This window comes from Prunus persica, chromosome G4 (genome assembly GCF_000346465.2).
Source record: "Prunus persica cultivar Lovell chromosome G4, Prunus_persica_NCBIv2, whole genome shotgun sequence".
Classification (NCBI taxonomy): domain Eukaryota; kingdom Viridiplantae; phylum Streptophyta; class Magnoliopsida; order Rosales; family Rosaceae; genus Prunus; species Prunus persica.
Window position 1 is genome coordinate 6489697 of NC_034012.1, and position 18259 is coordinate 6507955.

At 37.3% G+C, this 18259-nt stretch overlaps 3 protein-coding genes across 3 annotated transcripts; 1 reads left to right on the plus strand and 2 right to left on the minus strand.

Annotated features, from left to right (window-relative positions):
- On the minus strand, nucleotides 978-2782 carry LOC18780772 (peroxidase 7). The gene is made up of 3 exons (XM_007214715.2): nucleotides 2473-2782; nucleotides 1833-2175; nucleotides 978-1617 (listed from the first exon to the last, which is right to left on the minus strand). The coding sequence occupies exons 1-3, from the start codon at nucleotides 2776-2778 to the stop codon at nucleotides 1211-1213; spliced, it is 1056 nt and encodes a 351-aa protein (XP_007214777.1). The 5' UTR covers nucleotides 2779-2782; the 3' UTR covers nucleotides 978-1210.
- Nucleotides 6851-11483, plus strand: LOC18781504 (LRR receptor-like serine/threonine-protein kinase GSO1). The gene is made up of 2 exons (XM_020563026.1): nucleotides 6851-10713; nucleotides 10836-11483. The coding sequence occupies exons 1-2, from the start codon at nucleotides 7305-7307 to the stop codon at nucleotides 11207-11209; spliced, it is 3783 nt and encodes a 1260-aa protein (XP_020418615.1). The 5' UTR covers nucleotides 6851-7304; the 3' UTR covers nucleotides 11210-11483.
- On the minus strand, nucleotides 12362-14886 carry LOC18780798. Its single transcript, XM_007213938.2, has 3 exons — nucleotides 14694-14886; nucleotides 14450-14587; nucleotides 12362-12624 (listed from the first exon to the last, which is right to left on the minus strand). Exons 1-3 carry the CDS (start codon nucleotides 14782-14784, stop codon nucleotides 12608-12610), a joined length of 246 nt encoding a protein of 81 aa, XP_007214000.1. The 5' UTR covers nucleotides 14785-14886; the 3' UTR covers nucleotides 12362-12607.

Sequence of the window (18259 nt, forward strand, 5' to 3'; positions counted from 1 at the left end):
TGCTCCATAGCTCAAGATGGAAAAGAAAAAGAGACGCTACAAGATTTGAAATACCCTGTAGGGGTTTATATCATGAAAGTTCAAATGAGAGAGAGAGAGAGAAAGAAAGAGGTCTGAAAATAAAAAGGGGAAAGCAAGGTGTTTGTGGACTACTTTTACATGTCGTTGGGGATGATTCATTAAACAAGTATATAAATAAACAAAACAAAACCCCCCAAAAAAAAACAAAAAAAACAAATCAACTCCTGTGTTCTTTAAATTATTAAAAAAAAATTCGTAAGCATGTGTATTAAATTCACAAAAACTCATTAACAGGTAATCACTTTTATGAATTTTTGATAAACTTACAAAAATTAGATGTTAATATGATTGAAACATATTAATTTATTGAAGATATATAATATTTTGTTTTTGGAGGACATTTTCTATTGAGAGGGACGATAATATTAAATTCACACACACTACACGGATGCTAGAGCTCGAACCCAAGATCTTACCTGAATGAGCAATTACTCCAAATCACTACATTAGTAGCTCCTTGACAATTTTATTTAGATATTTGATGTCTTATAACAGTTTGAATAAGTAAGATTATTTAGATATTTGATGTCTTATAACAGTTTGAATAAGTAAGATTAGATTTAAAGAGAGAGTATGCTCCTTTTCTTTTTGGGGCAGGCCTGATAAAGTGACAGTTCGCTTGGTTTGACCTTTTTGACACAGTGAGGGCGCGCTTTGGAAAAATCCGTAGTTCCTTGAAAAGAAGACAAAATAGAGCCCACAGAGTATGAGTCACAGATGCTAACGCTTGAGGCAGATAAAGGTCTCAAAATATTCTTTTGATATATCATTTTAGGTCCACGATGGTGTTTCAATTAATATCAGGCCCTTCTTATATGATTTTTCAGATCCATAAAGTTTCTCACAACAGTGACCTTTCACCACTACCCAGCTAATAGATGAAGGGAAAGGAAAAGAGAAGAAGGGGCTTGAGAGAGAAGATTTCCTTTCTCATAGGCCCATTTTCTGTCTATTGAACATGAGTGAACAAGTAAATTCAATATCATATCAAGCCAGCTCTGTTAGCTGTAAGGTGGTGCATAAACATTCAAAAACAACAACAATTTCAAAGATACCATATGGTTAAGTAAAAAAAAAAGAGAACAAGGTAAGGATTTGAGGCTGCTTGTCATTAGAATTAAAAGGTCACTTAATAAGAGTTGACAAAATTGCAATTGGTTCGAATTTCGCCTTCGTTTTTCTCGGTGAGGACTTGAACATTCCCTAATTTGGCCATGGACACTCCAAACTGGTGGTAGAAGACTGATGGCTGGTAAGCAAAAGCCTTGATAAGAGGTGAAGTCCTTGGATCAGAATACAACAGTTGGTCTGTGGACAAAAGTCCCATCTTCTTCTGCAGATTGGTGTAATATCCAATGTCAAATTTATGTGGAGTTGCAGCATCAAGATCAACATAGTCCGATGCCCATCTGCATTTTCTTTCCAAGTAGTTCAAATACTGTGGATCAAGGGATGGATCAGGCTTGCCAGTTCCACTGAAGTTATAGAGCCTGTGTTGTACAGAACCGCATGAAGACCTTCCTATGGTGTGTGCCCCTGCAGATCAAAACCATTTATTGCAACAAAAGCAGTTAGATTCGTGTTCTAGTGACTAGTTGTAGGAAATTTTTGTTGTCGTCACACACTAGTTATGTTGTCACACTGTCAATTTGGACCTATAATTAAGTTGATTCATGTTTGAACATGCGGCCCAAATTGACGGTGTGACGATATAATATGCGAGCAAGATGCATGTGGACTAGATGGTTCACCTGAGAGAACGACCAAGTCAAGTACATTCAAGCCCTGTGATTGGAAAAACTCAACCAAAGCAGTGATGTTTTCGTGACCCATTGGCACCATTTCAGTTTCCTTGGCAATTGAAACTTTCCCATCTCTCCTCCCATAGGGGACGGCCCAGTATGGACCTCCAGCTTGAACAGTAGCATCTCTGGTAGCTGCAGTCAAAATGTCTGCACAAGATACTGTCTTTGGGCACTTCTTCTCAACCTCTGCTTTAATATCATCTATCAGTTCAAACCCTCTTAGTGTCTTGCTGGCCGCAGCTGTCCTCTCACTTCCCTCATGGTATAATAAGATGGAGGCATCACATCCCTACATATATTGCAAACCACAAATGAATATAAGGCACGTTGTGATATAAGGCATGTAATATTACTATATGAAATTGGTTTGTTAAGCAATGAAGCAAACTATTTTCCTCTTTTTCCCAACTTTGTCACATAAAGTGGATCGTTGAAATAATATCGCAGTATCATAGATCTCACTTTATGTAATTAGTTAAACGAGTTGAGAAAAGAGTTGAGTTATGAAGTATTTTCCAACTACTTATTATTAATCACGTGCGACGTACACATGTACGTGCAAGTATAACATGGTTAATATTCTTACCCTGATGGCACAGTCATGGAAATGCAACCTCATGAGGCTAGCAGCAAGGCTGAAATCCTGCTTAAGCCATTCCTTGACCTTCCTATTGATAATGCCTTCAAGGTCAGGACAACTCTTGCGGTAGAAACCAGAGGAAAGAAACTCTCCAAACGGCAAGTCGTCTGACAAACTTGGAAGTGTTAGAGTGGTGGCTCCCTCCCAAGACTCATGTGTTTCTTCTTTATGGTAATCATGTTCTGGGTCACATGAAGATGGATTTAACTGCACAACAACAAGAACAAGGAGCAAGGAAACTATGGAGTTCATGATTCTTGTGCAGCAATTATCTGCCTTGCCCAAAAATGAAGACTATATGCTGCTTTGCCTTCCAATGAAAGGGTTTTGACAAAGCTTTGATTTATATATGTCGCATGGTGTTGCTGATTAGAGAATCTAATTGGGATGTTAGTTAGGTTAATTATTAATTAGTTGCAGACTACGTGGGAAGCACCCCCTGCAAATGGAGAAGACATGCCAGCATGTAGAGCTTGAGAATGATATTGCTGCTTTATTTTTATTTATTTATTGAAAAAAATAACATTGACTTTCGTAAAATCTCAATGTACAAGCATTTGATTTGCATTGAATATTTAAAGATAATTATTGTACTTTTTTTGTCATGGAAACTACAAAAAGATATTAGTCCAGATTTCTTTTTTCTTTCTCCTCTTTTTTTCTTTTTGTGAGGTAGAAAATAGAAAAATGCTGAAAGAAGTAGGCAATTAGTTGGGTTGCACTTGGGCCCAAAAAAAAAAAGTTGTACTGCATATGGAGTTTGGGTCAACAAAATCTAGCCCAATTACGACTGAGTAAACAAGTACGGATTGGGTTTGATTGACCCAAATCCGAATCACTGTGCTCCAACTGAACAAATTTTAATGCATAAGAAAATATAAAATAGGAGGAAGTTTTTTAACCAATAAGGAAAAAGAAGAAAATGGGCAAAGTTGAGGTTGGTGAAGGTGCTCTGGTTAGCTCTTTCCCAAAGACCACAGATCATGCTTTTGGTCCATCGGCTCCATAATCACAGATGGCGGAGGCAAGCCTCACAAGTTGGGCTAGCTGTATACTTGTCATCTCATTACATTTGCCATGCATGTGATGAGAAGATATAATTATCTACTCGAATGGCAATTGATTTGGGGTTTATGTATCATTTTTTTGGTTTTTTTAATGAAGAAAAGTTTAGGGGGAGGGGAGGTTACTCTATCTTAGGGAAAGGGCATATCGAAGTCTCTTTGAGGACTTAAAGAGGGGGTCTTAGTCCTTTTTTTGTTTTTACATATTAACTATCAAGAGGAATTCTCAGCAGCTAGATTTGAACCTAAGCATGAATAGCAAAAAGAACGATTCTTACTAACTCAATCAACCCCCGTTAACTAGGTTTATGTATCTTTGAATTAGAACAAAATCAGACAAAAGTAAAGCTTGTCTATTCCATATACTTCAAAACAATGACATAAGGGAGGAATTGATATTACAACAGGAAGCGTTGGTCTTAGCTGTCCCTGCATCATGCAAGCAGGCTTATACGTATCCATCATTTTTTCTATAGCTATCTTCATCATTTGCCAATTAATTGAAATCCTCTAGGAAATCCAGTCTTTAATTAAAAACTAGACTGTTAATATGCGTATCGATATTGTATCTGTGTTGACAAAAATGTATCGATATAATCGTCATATTAGCTATATATATATATATATGTATGTATGTTCGGATTATATACAATAAATTAAACTTTGTGTGTGTATATATATATGTTATGGGTCAACAACAGAGGATATATATTGTGAATCAGGTGATCATGGTTTAAGTACTCTTTTTGTTATCGTTAAGTAGCATCAGAGAGATGTCGTATTCTCTTGGACAAAGCATATACATCAAATTCCACAATTAAATTATCTCAACCATTTTGTAATTGTCTAACCACTCATGAAATCCTCCAAGCTAGCCTTCACCCTCGTGGGGTCATGACTCTAGCGAATACACATACATTGCATAGCTTTGCTTAAACTAATTATAATGCTTATTATTATTAATCTATGGGGGAATCTTTGCATGCATATCCAGAGCCTTGTTTGATTTTAGAGATAATTAATCCATGAAAAGTTAATATTCCTCTGACCTTCACGTAATATGATTTAATTAGGGATCGATGATGGATAAAGTAAGCATTCTTTTTGTACTTATTACCTCAGCATATGATTCACGGGTAGACTTTAAACTCATTTGATTGACAAAGTGGCTAGTTGGTGTTGCAATCAACAAGCAAAACGACTATATAACTTTTGTGAAACTCAAGCATACACTTATATCAGCAATCAGTCCCACTATTTTGAGTAAACAAGAATCAAAGAAGAAAAAAATTCCTTAAAATTTTGTATTTATCTAGAATAATATATCCTAAAGAAAGAGGCTATATTGTTTAAATAAGGGTTGGTTTTGTTTAAGTTTTAGGAGTTTGGGGATGCGTTTGAAATTGCATTTCCATGTTTTGTAAGTGCAATCTTGAGAATGCAATTATAGATTCGTGAGAATGGACTTCTCATTAAGGCTGAATAATGTTGTCAATTTGGACCAAATATGTAATCCATAGTTTACACGATCAATATTCAACGGTTCAGAATTTTCATAATCTTACAATATAACATATAAGACATCTGATAAAAAAAACATATATTTATCCATTTTAGTAAAGTCTATATGAAATACAACAATCTCTTTCTCTTGTATATGTGGCAAAGTTTGGACAGGATTGGAATCCAATCCAAATGAGTTCACATGATTTTCAACTCTTAAGATGAAACTTGTAAAACACAATATGTTGAACTGTTTAATTTAATAAATTTAATTTTAGAATTTATAACAAATATTAATCTGATCTAATTGGAATAATTTAGTTCAAACCGAGTCATCCAACGAAGGATTTCGAATATCCCAAGCTTGGGATAAGGAAAAAAGTGATCACATGCATGGTTTACAGGCTTGGTCGTATATTTTATACAAGAATAAATATCTCAATGAATTGGAGTCCGAATTCTGACAATGGTTATTAAATGGGCTGAATTAGAATTAGTTGTCCATATCAACTATCACCTGTTGTTGAACGCTAAGGTGAAAGTAGGTAAGAGTTGAAGAGATATGTGCGTGTGAGCCTTCGAATCAGCAGCTTTTATTTAGGTTTGTACAAAGTATAGAGAGTGGTTGTTTACCAAATAATTAACACGTCTTATTAACTTCTAAGTTATAACTGCGTTTTCTTAATTAATTTTCAACCACATGGAATTAGTGATGTAAATTGGAGGCAGTGCCTACTGTGATGACGCTACATCTCTATGTTGAAGAGAAGAATTATGAAACCATTATCTTTGCCAATATAATTTGCAGAAGTAGGTTGGATTTAATTTGTTTGCATGCAGGAGTTTGAGGAAGAGTTTAGCAAAGTTTGCATCATTGAGTGGGGAAAAGAGAAACGAAGGATATACAATTTTGGAGTAAACATAGGGTTTACTTGCAAACCAATCAAAGCTTATCAAAACAACTTTGCATGGCCACAAAAAGACACGAGGATTTGGTATCTCAAACCCAATTAGCATGACATAAACCATATATTGTATTGAACTTTTAAAAGGGTATATGATACATGTAATCCTCAAGCTAGCGATAACCAAACGATCTGTTTGCGATTGATTCTAGAATGATTAAACGTTTTCTAACAACTTAAAGTACTATTTAGCATTAAAAAAGTGCTTCTTCCGGAAAAACTTATAAAATGCTTTTAATAAAAGTGCTTCTAACAAAAACACTCGTGAACAAAATTGCTTCCTCCATAATTAATCAAAAAGAGTTAGATGGATGGAATTTTAGAAGGTAAGTTGGGTTACGTAGGGAATGACAGGGGTTTGGGGGGACTGTGTTGACTTTGTAAAGCTTTTCAATTTTCTAGTGTAGAAATGTTCTTAGTTTGATTGATTTTAAAATGGGAAATTCAACCGCTCACTTTCAGAGTAGGGACTGAGTCATCTTGAGCTAATACACCAATTCTGTAAAACCCACAAACAACGTCCCTTGTCGGTCACCCAACTACTGTATCTTCTCCATGTAAGCCCATATCTTCTTTAACTTCATATTCAATCAAACAGAAACACCCCACTCTGTTTTTCTTCTCTCTGTTTTCTATATTTTCACTGCAACTTTGTGCCTTTCTTAAATACTCTTGACCTTTCGTGTACCTATTCTCATTTATGAATTGAATAATTTTCTTACTTTTATATATAAATTATTCTGATGTTGTTTCTCTGACCCAGTTTGACCTTCTCAATTCACAATCCAACTTTATCCCATTATTTAAACACAAAACTTGTCAATAGCACAGTGGAAACAGGGTGGTCTCATTGATGGGAATTGTTGCAGCTTGACAGCTGACAAAACTTGTGGCCTCATTGAAACTCTCTTATCTCTCTCTCTCTCTCTTGATGTGCACCAATTTTTAGGCATCATAAACACAGCCTGCAAAAACCCAACTTTTCAATGCATGCAATTTGCAGCAAAATTCAATCTTTGTACACTTCAAGAACCATATATTACATGCACACCCTCACATGGCAGCTCAAAACCACGCGTCTCTTCTCAACCCAAGACCAACATTCAACAACCACCGTCATATTGATCACTTCTCTCATAAAGATACAAGCTTTCGACTTGCCCATCAATGAAACAGTTGGTTTCAAGTTCATATAGCATTTCGTATATATCTTGAGCTGCTCTGTTTTTCTTTGTTGAAGAGAGAAATGGCTGCCGCGGCAACAAATATTGTTGTGCCATTTTTACTTGTTCTGTTCGTGCATCTTTCATTTGGTCTTGTGTTGTCTAAGGCAAAGCTTGGTGGCAACACAACTTTAAGTGTGCTTTTGGAGGTGAAGAGGTCATTTGTGGAAGACCCAGAAAAAGTGTTACATGCTTGGTCTGAAAGTAACCCAAATTTCTGTACTTGGAGAGGAGTGTCTTGTGGGCTTGACTCGGTTGATGGCTCAGTTCAAGTGGTGGGGCTCAACCTTTCCGACTCGTCACTCACCGGGTCAATATCACCCTCACTCGGTAGTTTGCAAAACCTGCTCCACCTTGATCTCTCTTCTAACGGCCTCACGGGTCCCATCCCACCAGCCCTCTCTAACCTGTCTTCCTTGGAATCTTTGCTTCTCTTTTCAAACCAACTTAGTGGGCCCATCCCGACTCAGCTTGGCTCGCTGTCGAGTCTCCGGGTCATGAGAATCGGTGACAATGAACTCACTGGGCATATTCCCGCCTCATTTGGCAATCTTGTCAATTTGGTCACTCTTGGTTTGGCCTCATGCAGTCTCAACGGTCCAATACCACCCCAAATCGGCCGACTCGGCCAACTCGAGAATTTAATCATGCAACTCAATCAACTCGAGGGACCAATTCCAGCCGAGTTGGGGAACTGCTCCAGCCTCACTGTCTTCACAGCTGCTCAAAACCATCTCAATGGATCGGTCCCTGAGGAATTGGGTCTTCTCCAGAATCTCCAACTACTGAATTTGGGCAACAATAGTCTCTCTGGGGAGATTCCGGGTCAACTCGGCAGACTGAGTCAACTCGGGTACCTGAATTTGGTGGGAAACCAGCTCGAAGGTCCTATACCCAAGTCCTTAGCTCAACTGGGTAATCTTCAAAGTCTTGATTTGTCCATGAATAAGCTCACAGGAGGAATTCCAGAGGAAATGGGCAACATGGCTCAACTGGTTTACTTGGTTTTATCAAACAACAATCTCTCTGGTGTCATACCAAGAACTCTATGTTCCAACACAACCAGTTTGGAGCACTTGATGATATCAGATGCTGCAATTTTTGGTGAAATCCCAGTCGAACTGAGCCAGTGCCAATCAATGAAGCAACTTGATTTGTCCAATAACTTGCTCAATGGATCAATACCAGTTGAGCTTCATGAGTTGGTGGGGTTAACTGATCTCTTGCTCCACAACAACAGCTTTGTTGGTTCAATTTCTCCTTACTTGGGCAACCTCAGCAACCTGCAGACACTTGTCTTGTATCACAACAACTTGCAGGGTCCTCTGCCAAGAGAGATTGGAATGCTTGGGAAGCTTGAGATTTTGTATCTCTATGATAATCAGCTCTCTGGAGAAATCCCAATTGAGATTGGGAATTGTTCAAGCTTGCAAATGATTGATTTCTTTGGAAACCGTCTCAGTGGGGAGATTCCAATCACCATTGGAAGGCTCAAGGATTTGAACTTACTTCATATCAGACAGAATGAACTGGTGGGTGAGCTTCCCGCCACATTGGGCAACTGTCATCAACTTACTATTCTGGACTTGGCAGACAACCGTTTATCTGGTGGCATTCCTATAACATTTGGATCTCTCCAAGCAATGGAACAGTTCATGCTCTACAACAATTCCCTTGAAGGTAATCTTCCTGATACATTAGCTAACATGGGAAATTTGACCAGAGTGAATCTGTCGAGAAACAAGTTGAATGGAAGCATTGCTGCATTGTGTAGCTCAAGTTCATTTCTTTCTTTTGATGTGACTGACAATGCATTTGATCATGAGATTCCTTCCCAGCTGGGAAACTCACCCTCTCTTGAGAGGTTGAGATTAGGGAACAATCAATTTACTGGTCCAATCCCACAGACACTGGGAAACATCAGTGAACTATCACTGTTAGATGTCTCGGGAAATTCACTCACTGGACCAATACCAGCTGAGCTTTCATCCTGCAAGAAACTGGCCCATATTGATTTGAATAACAACTTTCTTTCGGGTGCCATTCCGCGGTGGCTTGGAGGTTTGCCTCAGTTGGGAGAGTTGAAGCTCTCCTCAAATCAATTCACCGGGCCTCCTCCCCAAGAATTGTTCAATTGTTCTAAACTGCTAGTGCTTTCTCTGAATGACAATTCTCTCAATGGAACTCTCCCTGCTGAAATTGGTAACCTTGAATCCCTTAATGTCCTAAACCTCAACCATAACCTATTTTTGGGATCAATCCCTCCAGCCATTGGTAAGCTAGGAAAGCTGTATGAGCTTCGGCTCTCACAGAACGGATTTGATGGTGACATACCCTTTGAGCTTGGACAACTCCAAAATCTTCAGAGCATTTTAGACCTCAGTTACAACAATCTGAGTGGTCAGATCCCAGCCTCTATTGGGACACTGACAAAACTTGAAGCACTTGATCTATCGCACAATCAACTTGTCGGAGAAGTCCCTTCCCCAGTTGCTGGGATGATTAGTTTGGGAAAGCTTAATCTGTCTTACAACAATCTGCAAGGAAAATTGAGCAAGCAACTCTCACACTGGCCAGCTGAGGCCTTTGCAGGAAACTTGCATCTATGTGGAAGCCCTCTTGGTAAATGCGGTGTCAGAAGGCAACAGTCAGGCCCGAGCGAATCGGCAGTGGTAGTCATTGCTGCAATATGTACTTTATCTGCAATTGCTCTACTGATATTTGGAGCTGCTTCTCTCTTGCAACACAAGCAAGAAGTTTTTAGAAAAGCCAGTGAAGTGAACTGCTTGTACTCATCCAGCTCTTCCCATGCTCAGCGAAGACTGCTCTTCCCAAACGGTTCTGTCAAGCCAGATTTCAAATGGAAAGATATTATGGAAGCCACAAAAAATCTCAGCAATGAGTTCGTAATTGGCTCAGGAGGGTCAGGGATAATCTACAAAGCTGAGTTGTCCTCTGGAGAAACTGTGGCAGTCAAGAAGATTTTGTATAAAGATGACCTTATGGCAAATAAAAGCTTCACAAGAGAGATCAAGACACTTGGGAGGATAAGACACAGGCATCTGGTGAAGTTAATGGGGTATTGCAGCAACAAAGGAGCAGGCTCCAATCTGTTGATATATGAGTACATGGAGAACGGAAGCGTGTGGGACTGGATACACCAGCAACCAGCCACCAGCAAGAAGAAGAGCCTTGATTGGGAGGCCAGGCTAAAGATTGCAGTTGGATTAGCTCAAGGAGTGGAGTATCTCCACCATGACTGTGTGCCAAAGATCATTCATAGGGACATCAAGTCAAGCAATGTCTTGCTAGATTCCAACATGGAGGCACATCTTGGGGATTTTGGCCTTGCCAAGGCGATTAATGAGAATTACGAGTCTAACACAGAATCAAATACGTGGTTTGCTGGCTCCTTCGGTTACATAGCACCAGGTACTAAGCAGTTATGCTTTGATTTGTATTCTTTCTAACTACTTTGGATGCTGATTTAGCATTTGATTTCAACTTGAGTGTTTTATATGATTGATTGTTAACCGCATTTCATATGCTTTCAGAGTATGCTTATTCACTCAAGGCAACAGAAAAGAGTGATGTCTACAGCTTGGGGATTGTGCTAATGGAGCTTGTAAGCGGGAAAATGCCAACGGATGCATCTTTTGGCATGGAGATGGACATGGTGAGATGGGTCGAGACACATATTGAAATGCAGGATTCTAAGCGTGATGAGTTGATAGACTCTGCACTGAAACCACTCATATCTGGAGAAGAATGTGCAGCGTTCCAAGTGCTTGAAATAGCACTGCAGTGCACAAAAACCAGCCCAGCAGAGAGGCCTTCGTCCCGGCAAGCATGTGATCAACTATTACATGTTTTTAATCATAGGATGGCGGAGTTTGAGAAGACGAATATAGATTCTTATACTACATAACTAATCAAAACATGTTTCAGAAGTTTGATGAACATTTGATATCAGCATAAATATACCAGGTTTCATTTGGGCTAGCAACTATTGTTCAGCATTGAGAATAGGGTTTTGCTTGAGGCAAATGTCGATGGCATTGAAATCTATATAAGATTGTATTGTTAGAGCTTTGTTATTATTATCCGTGGATCAAAGGTTGTTGTGTTTCAACCATCATGACTTTCCATATATTGGATTTTTTAGTATTGCAGTGACATTGGAAGCTTAGGCTGAATGAAAAGAATCTAAATTTAATCAAACGTTCCTCTCCAGCAATTAACAACAATAACTTCGTATTCAATACACTGGTTATGTTGAATCAAAGAACTACAATTTAAGCTGTAGTCGCTCCAAATCACTGGAATTAGCCAATCACAACCAAAATTGAAAGGCTTGTGGAACTAGTATCTTTTCATCACAGTTCACAGTTTAAAACCAAAACCCAGAAACAAACAGAACAGTTGGTCCAACTGTTTCTGAAAGCTCTAACTAAGAGTGATCCATATTTTGAGATATATTTTGCTGGCCATACTTTTCTAGACTCGACATGCAGATTCGTTCAGCTCTGTGACCAAACCACTTCACAAAGAAGAAAGTTTGAAGATGCTTTCTTCACTCAGGCTATAACACCTACAAATACAATACCTGTAATAGCAATCAATACACCAACAACGAGCTCACAACCATGACATGTTGGGCTGAGAAACGGATGCATTTTATAAACATAATTTTCATAAAATACTGTTTGGGGGACAAGAATCCCATTTTTATTTGGTTTTCTACATAGAAATACTGCAACTGACTCTTCCAAAACACCATCTCAACCGAGGTCATTGCGGAATCAGTTAATAAACTTAAACAAAAATTACTAAAATTTAGACCCTAATATGCATGTTTAATAGAATACTAAAACTTAAACCCTAATAGATCCATGAAACTTAATAAAACACCAGTTTATAGGATTGTATTTATCACTAAAATGATCTAGGTGGGTAGTTGTCCATTCAGTAAGAGTACCGAGATGGTAATAACTTTTGGTTTGAGCTTTACCAATCATGGAAAGCACGACCACTCACCCATTGCCCAAAAGATGGCTTCATTTTTTAGATATCTTGCAGCTAGGACAACTATTGAATTCATTTCATTTATTAACAACGCACTAGACACAGCATTCAGCTTTGCAATATGAAAGCATTTCATTGCCAGAATCACAAAAAAAATACCAGAAAAATAGGAAAGTTTTGACAACCTTGCAAACATATCAACATTAAATTAAAAACAAAAAGTGCCTGCAACTTAGAAGGCCTAACACTCTCTTAAAACATGGATCCTGTCTGAGCATGCCACAACACACTGAGATGCAAGCTAATCATCATCTTCATCTGCAGATGAAAAAGAAATATTAATCAGGAAAAGGAACGAGTCCGATGAAAGATAAGTTTGCACACATTAAATCCCATAAATTAAATATTCGTTTTACTCAAGTGCTACACTAAACATGAAGTATGCAAATAAGTTACAAGCGCTTGGCATTTTCTAATATAGTTTTAATCATCAAAAAGAGAAACAAACAGGAATAAATGCATGTCCAAACACTATCCACAAACGATCATCACTCAGTAAGAGAAAAACACTTGTAACAAAGTTTTTCATTGCAAGCCACTTCCAAATGTTGTACTTTACACTGTGCTCTTGATTACAGTGATGAGTACATTACTTTTTATATTTGTTCCCGCTAAGATTTCCCAAAGAAAGTCTGGAAGCACAAGGATATAATTCAAAACTTATGGCTTCAGGTAAAATAAAAATCATATATGATGAATAGGGATCTGACTGATAAATGGTGTGGAAGAGCATGGAAGGCAAAATCGACATAATTTTGTGAGTACAGTATTTGAGGATTTCTTGTAGGAACCTCCCACAATGTTTTTAAAGGAAAACCAAACGAGTTTGGAAGCACAGGAAGCAAGAGGGCAATAAAGCAATTATGATAATACTAAAGGAAAATCTTAAAACCTGGTTCTCCAAGGCCAAAATGGCTTACAAGTAAGATCATAGCATTCAACCATAGTCTAATCAAACACAAGAAAGCTTAAAAGTAAGGACCAAACCTGAATCCAAACCATTGCATAACAATCGAAACGTCCTAATAAATAAAATAATCCCAGGGATCAGTACATTCTCTCACAAAATTTTGTTTTGGATCCATAACCATTTAATAACTCTGGACATTGGCAAAAGTAAAATGCTTATTATCCTTCTTCATGGTTTTGCCAGTTGGGGGGGCAGGGTGATGGGCTGATCAATAAATGAATTTTTTTTTTCACTTACAATATCTCAGATGTCATATCAGTTTGATCAAGAAAAAAGGCTCCAAAATTTCAGATTATTTCACACAAAATAGGTAATTAAGAGGAAGACACGACAATAAAAGAGAAAATATATAGCAACAGATGGCAAAGAAAAAAAATTAAGTAGGCAAGCTAATTAGGGTTCAAGGGACCAAAAATAATCTCTGAATGTAAAAGGACTATGTATACTAGGCCTTTCACATCCCTAAGATCCTAGCGCAGTGAACACATGCACAAATACTTAAATCTTTGTGTTTCAAGCATATAATAAGTAATTGAGAGAATAACCATTCACAGACTCCATAATCCGTCAGATTATCTAGTAGACCACAAGGCAGAGTCCAGATGACCCTCTATCAGGAAGAATGGGTTTTCCTGGTTTGAAATATCGAAATACTCTGCTTGATTCACATTTTCTATAAAGGATCCACCTTTATGAGGTGCAACCAATTTTGAGCTAGAGAGAGAAAGGAGGGAGGAGAACAAGATAGAAGAATGTGAGACAATATGTTATGTTTTAAAATTTTCACCTAAATATCCTCTGTACACATACAAAAGTTCTAATTCAGCGTTCCCTCAATGTCCAAACCAAACTTACAAACAATAACTAGCTAAAGAACAGTACTTTGATTCATCATATCACTCAAAAAGACATGGGTTCTTAAGATTACTTATAGCGTGTTTCAAAATTTCACAAATCATCTCAAAAATGACACTTAGCAAAGCTGAGCTAAAAATTGAGACACCAAAACACAAATGGGATTGATGGGTTGTCATAGAATACAATCATGAGGCATACGAAATTGAGAAATGAATTGAACTTGTGCGATTTTGATATTGGGTTGGATAAGTATACCAATGTATCGGCGCTCGTTGGCGGCCTTGGCCTTGTCGAGCATCTTATCAAGGTCCTCTTTCAGCTGTTCATCCCATTTCACAAGCTGGTTTACGAACACCACACCCAATCCCATGCCCAGCACGTGCTCCCAAGGATCTGAATCGGATCATTGGACAATTGGGTTTAGGGTTCATGAGTCAATGACCAGAGAAACGAATAATGATAAAAACGATAATTTGAAAGAAAAAGAGATGAAATTTACGGCGCATGTAAGGGAGCTTGCGGAGGGCATTGGAGTACATTTGTGTCCCCAGTCCCAGTAGGGCTCCGATCATCGTCGAACTTACCGGCATCTTCACAGGTTTGCTTACACTGTTCACTGTCTGTCTGTTTCTCCCTCTATCTTTATGTGCGAAGCTAAAATACACAGTAACTAAACATTTTACAACAATATATTATATACGCACATAAATAATGAAGGTGATATTATTGTGACCCCAAAATTTGCTCTTTGCACCCCACATTTTTTTTATATCTCACTGAATTTTAGTAAAATTTAAAATTACTCACTATACCTCATTTTTCTTACTAAATTGCTTTCATGAACCCTATTCCTTAACTTACATGTGTAAACCCCACCGAAATCATTACCTTGTTCAACGGTAGTTCACTGAATTTGTTTACATTTTTCAGTGGCTGTCTACCGAATGTGTTTCCGTTTTTCAATGGTAGTCTACCGTATCTGTTTCAGTTTTTCAGTGATAGTACATCGAATTTGTTTCAGTTTTTCAGTAGTAGTCTACTGAATTCGTTTCTTGTTTTAGTGATCATCTACCGAATTCGTTACTGAGTTTGTACTTTATATTGTTTTTTAGATATAAAGATGACTCGCAAAGGTACTACTGAGACTTTATCATCTCGACCTGATAGACAGCGTCTCATAGCCTCAAGGAGGAGACATAAAGCGGCGAGCTTAGGCCCTTAAGAGAACCAGCCCCAGCATAGTCCCCCAGACCACTTTGAAGATACTACAGAAGTTGAAGATGTAGCCGCTACTCATGATAGTAATGTTGACGCAGAGGTTGAAGATGTAGTTGCTACTTATGATAATAAAGTTGAGGTAGATGTCGAGCTTATTGAGTCATCTCGAGTAGGTCCCATTGATCTATCGTTACTTACGAGTTTTAAAACTCACATAACAGTTGCAATTTGGAATAACTAGGTAAGTCGTTTTACTGTAACAATAGAAAGCAGAATATAAGTCTGGTTCATGGTAATTAACCTAAATAATTTTTTTGTATTTGACTAGGAACGTGAGCACCTTAGGTGCATGTTGAAGACATCTACCCTTTTTTAGTGGAATTGGTGGGCTAATCCAAATAATGGTAGATTCAGATATTTGGATTATAGCAATTTATTAGGTGTTCTTATCAAAATGCATATAAGATTGTTGTATCTGCCTTCGTTGAAAGGTGGCATCCCGAAACAAACATCTTTTACATGCCTTTTGGTGAGATGACCATCACATTGGATGATGTGTCATCTATTTTAGGGGCATCGCCGTGTTTTGTTCTTTCAATAGGAGTAAGGTCAAAATAACTTACATTAAATTTGTGGTCGACAATAAGTTAATGAAAAAATAAATATATTTCGGTTTCTTGCCACTGAATTGTAGGTAAAATTTTGGTAATACACCACCGAACACCATTCCATGTTACCTTGGATCTCCGCTGCATCTTAAGTTAACGGACGGTCAAACACAACCGAAATAGGTGCAATGTTTCGATGGCATCCCACTGAATTTACCTGTCGCATTCGATACTGGTGTACTGAACTCAACCAGCGATCATCATGAAATCCTAAATTTGAAAAACGCCAAAAAATAAACTCATACCTCATTCGAAGCCTCTCTAACTTCAGTCTCACCCTTCATGAATAAATACAAGATATTTTTTCACCAATATAAGCGTCGTTAGGGTTGTAGGAACATGATGGTTTAAGAAAAAAGTCTAACTATGGTTGCAGGAACATATGTGGGGTGTAGTGAGCAAATTTAATTTTTATTTTAAATATTTTTTGTCCTTAACAGTAATTATGTACAAGGGTTAAATAGGTTATTCATGTTTAAAATTAGTATGGGGTGCAAAGAGCAAATAATTGGGTGCCAATAAAATTTCCCAAATAATAATAAAAATAACTTCTAAAAGATAAAACTTTTTCTAAACACATTTTGATAGGGTTAGTTATGGATTGAACTATATTCCAATTTGCATTTTGGCCCTTAAATTCAGTTATTAAATTATGTAGTCCTCAAACTTTGTCAACATTTTGGTCATCCTCCATATCTATTTATCAAGTTTTTCGTCCATTCAAGAGGTAAAATGGTCAATGCAAATCCTTTTTTTTTTGACAAAATTGAGTGATTGAGGTTTAATTTGTTACGAATGCTAGGATTGGGCATTGAGACCAAAAAATTGGAACACCGAGCCGCGACAAATGGAAAAATTCAGAAGAAAAAAATTGTGTTGACTAAAAAGTCAACAAATTGGCATCGAATCTGATGTAGGACAATCATAGGTTTGTTCCTATGAAGGAAATTTGGAAAATAGGATTCAAAATTAGAAAATTGAGCTTCAAATATGGAAAATCATGTCTGAGCATCAATTATGGCACAAGGAAAAGAAGAAATGCACATCATTGGGATTTTTGAGTTGCTTGATTTCTTGAGAAGATCTATATTGTATTCATATTTTTAGAATAAGTTATCAATCATGATATTATTTTCCTGATATAATTTTAATTAGGATTTAAATTATTTTCTTATTAGTTAAGTTTTAGGAATATTATGGAACCTAGGGTTTCCTACAGTTTTAGGGTTTCATTATTTTCTATTTAAGCCAACTCATGACGTTGTATTAATCAGTTTTATCATATTATTAATCAAATTTAAAGATTTTTTCTATTTTCTGGTGGATTCCAGTTGCTGATGGATTTCAATTTATCTTTTTGAGTTTAGACATTTGTCGATCCGTAAACCCGTGCTTACATGCTGCATCAAGTGGTATCAAAGCGGGTCATCATTCAGAGCAAGGATTTGCCTTCTCAATGATGAGCGGTGATGGGAGGTACACAAACCTCATAGACGATGGTCGTGGGGAAATATCAAATATTGAAAGGGAACACACTGGTGGATTTGCCCGAAGCCAACCCTATGTTGCAGATGTTCCATGTTTTATGGGAAGTGACTGCATTAAATGGTTTCTCGAATGGGTTGCAGATGTACAGGAAATATTTGATACAATAGTGATTCCATAAGAGAAGATGGTGATTTTTTATTATTATAATATATATATATATAAGTCCAATGCTAATTTTCTAATCTCATAACTAATATTTTTCCAAGCCCACCCTTCAAAGCACCTTTCTTTTGTAGGCCTAATCATCTTTCTTTACATGAAATTGGATCATTTGTGAATTTTTAAGTCCAAAAAATAAAATTTTAGTTGGAATTTGTATATATATATATATATATAAAGTATCCAGTTTGAAACCGAAAAAACCAAAATCGCACAGGAATCGATTTAAATTGGACCAGCCGGTTTTATAAAAATTTCACCAAAATCGGATCGAATCGCACCGATTCAATAGTACTGATTCTGATGTGATGTGAGGTGGAAACTGAACCAAATCGGACCGTGCACACTCGTACTAATTAAGGCTCGACTAGTTTAATTCATTTATTAGGGCTATGATTTGATTCACCTGACTCGAGGACCCTTGCAACATTTTAAGGAATAAGATGGTCATTTGGGCGAGATTAGTAACAAT

Excerpts from the sequence above, each read along its gene's own strand:
- LOC18780772 (XM_007214715.2), bottom strand. The coding sequence starts at position 2,778 with ATGAACTCCATAGTTTCCTTGCTCCTTGTTCTTGTTGTTGTGCAGTTA. Across the intron at positions 2,176-2,472 it reads TCCATGACTGTGCCATCAGG|GGATGTGATGCCTCCATCTT; the intron begins GTAAGAATATTA and ends CAATATATGTAG. Across the intron at positions 1,618-1,832 it reads TGACTTGGTCGTTCTCTCAG|GGGCACACACCATAGGAAGG; the intron begins GTGAACCATCTA and ends TTTGATCTGCAG.
- LOC18781504 (XM_020563026.1), top strand. The coding sequence starts at position 7,305 with ATGGCTGCCGCGGCAACAAATATTGTTGTGCCATTTTTACTTGTTCTG. Across the intron at positions 10,714-10,835 it reads CTTCGGTTACATAGCACCAG|AGTATGCTTATTCACTCAAG; the intron begins GTACTAAGCAGT and ends ATATGCTTTCAG.
- LOC18780798 (XM_007213938.2), bottom strand. The coding sequence starts at position 14,784 with ATGCCGGTAAGTTCGACGATGATCGGAGCCCTACTGGGACTGGGGACA. Across the intron at positions 14,588-14,693 it reads CAAGCTCCCTTACATGCGCC|ATCCTTGGGAGCACGTGCTG; the intron begins GTAAATTTCATC and ends GATCCGATTCAG.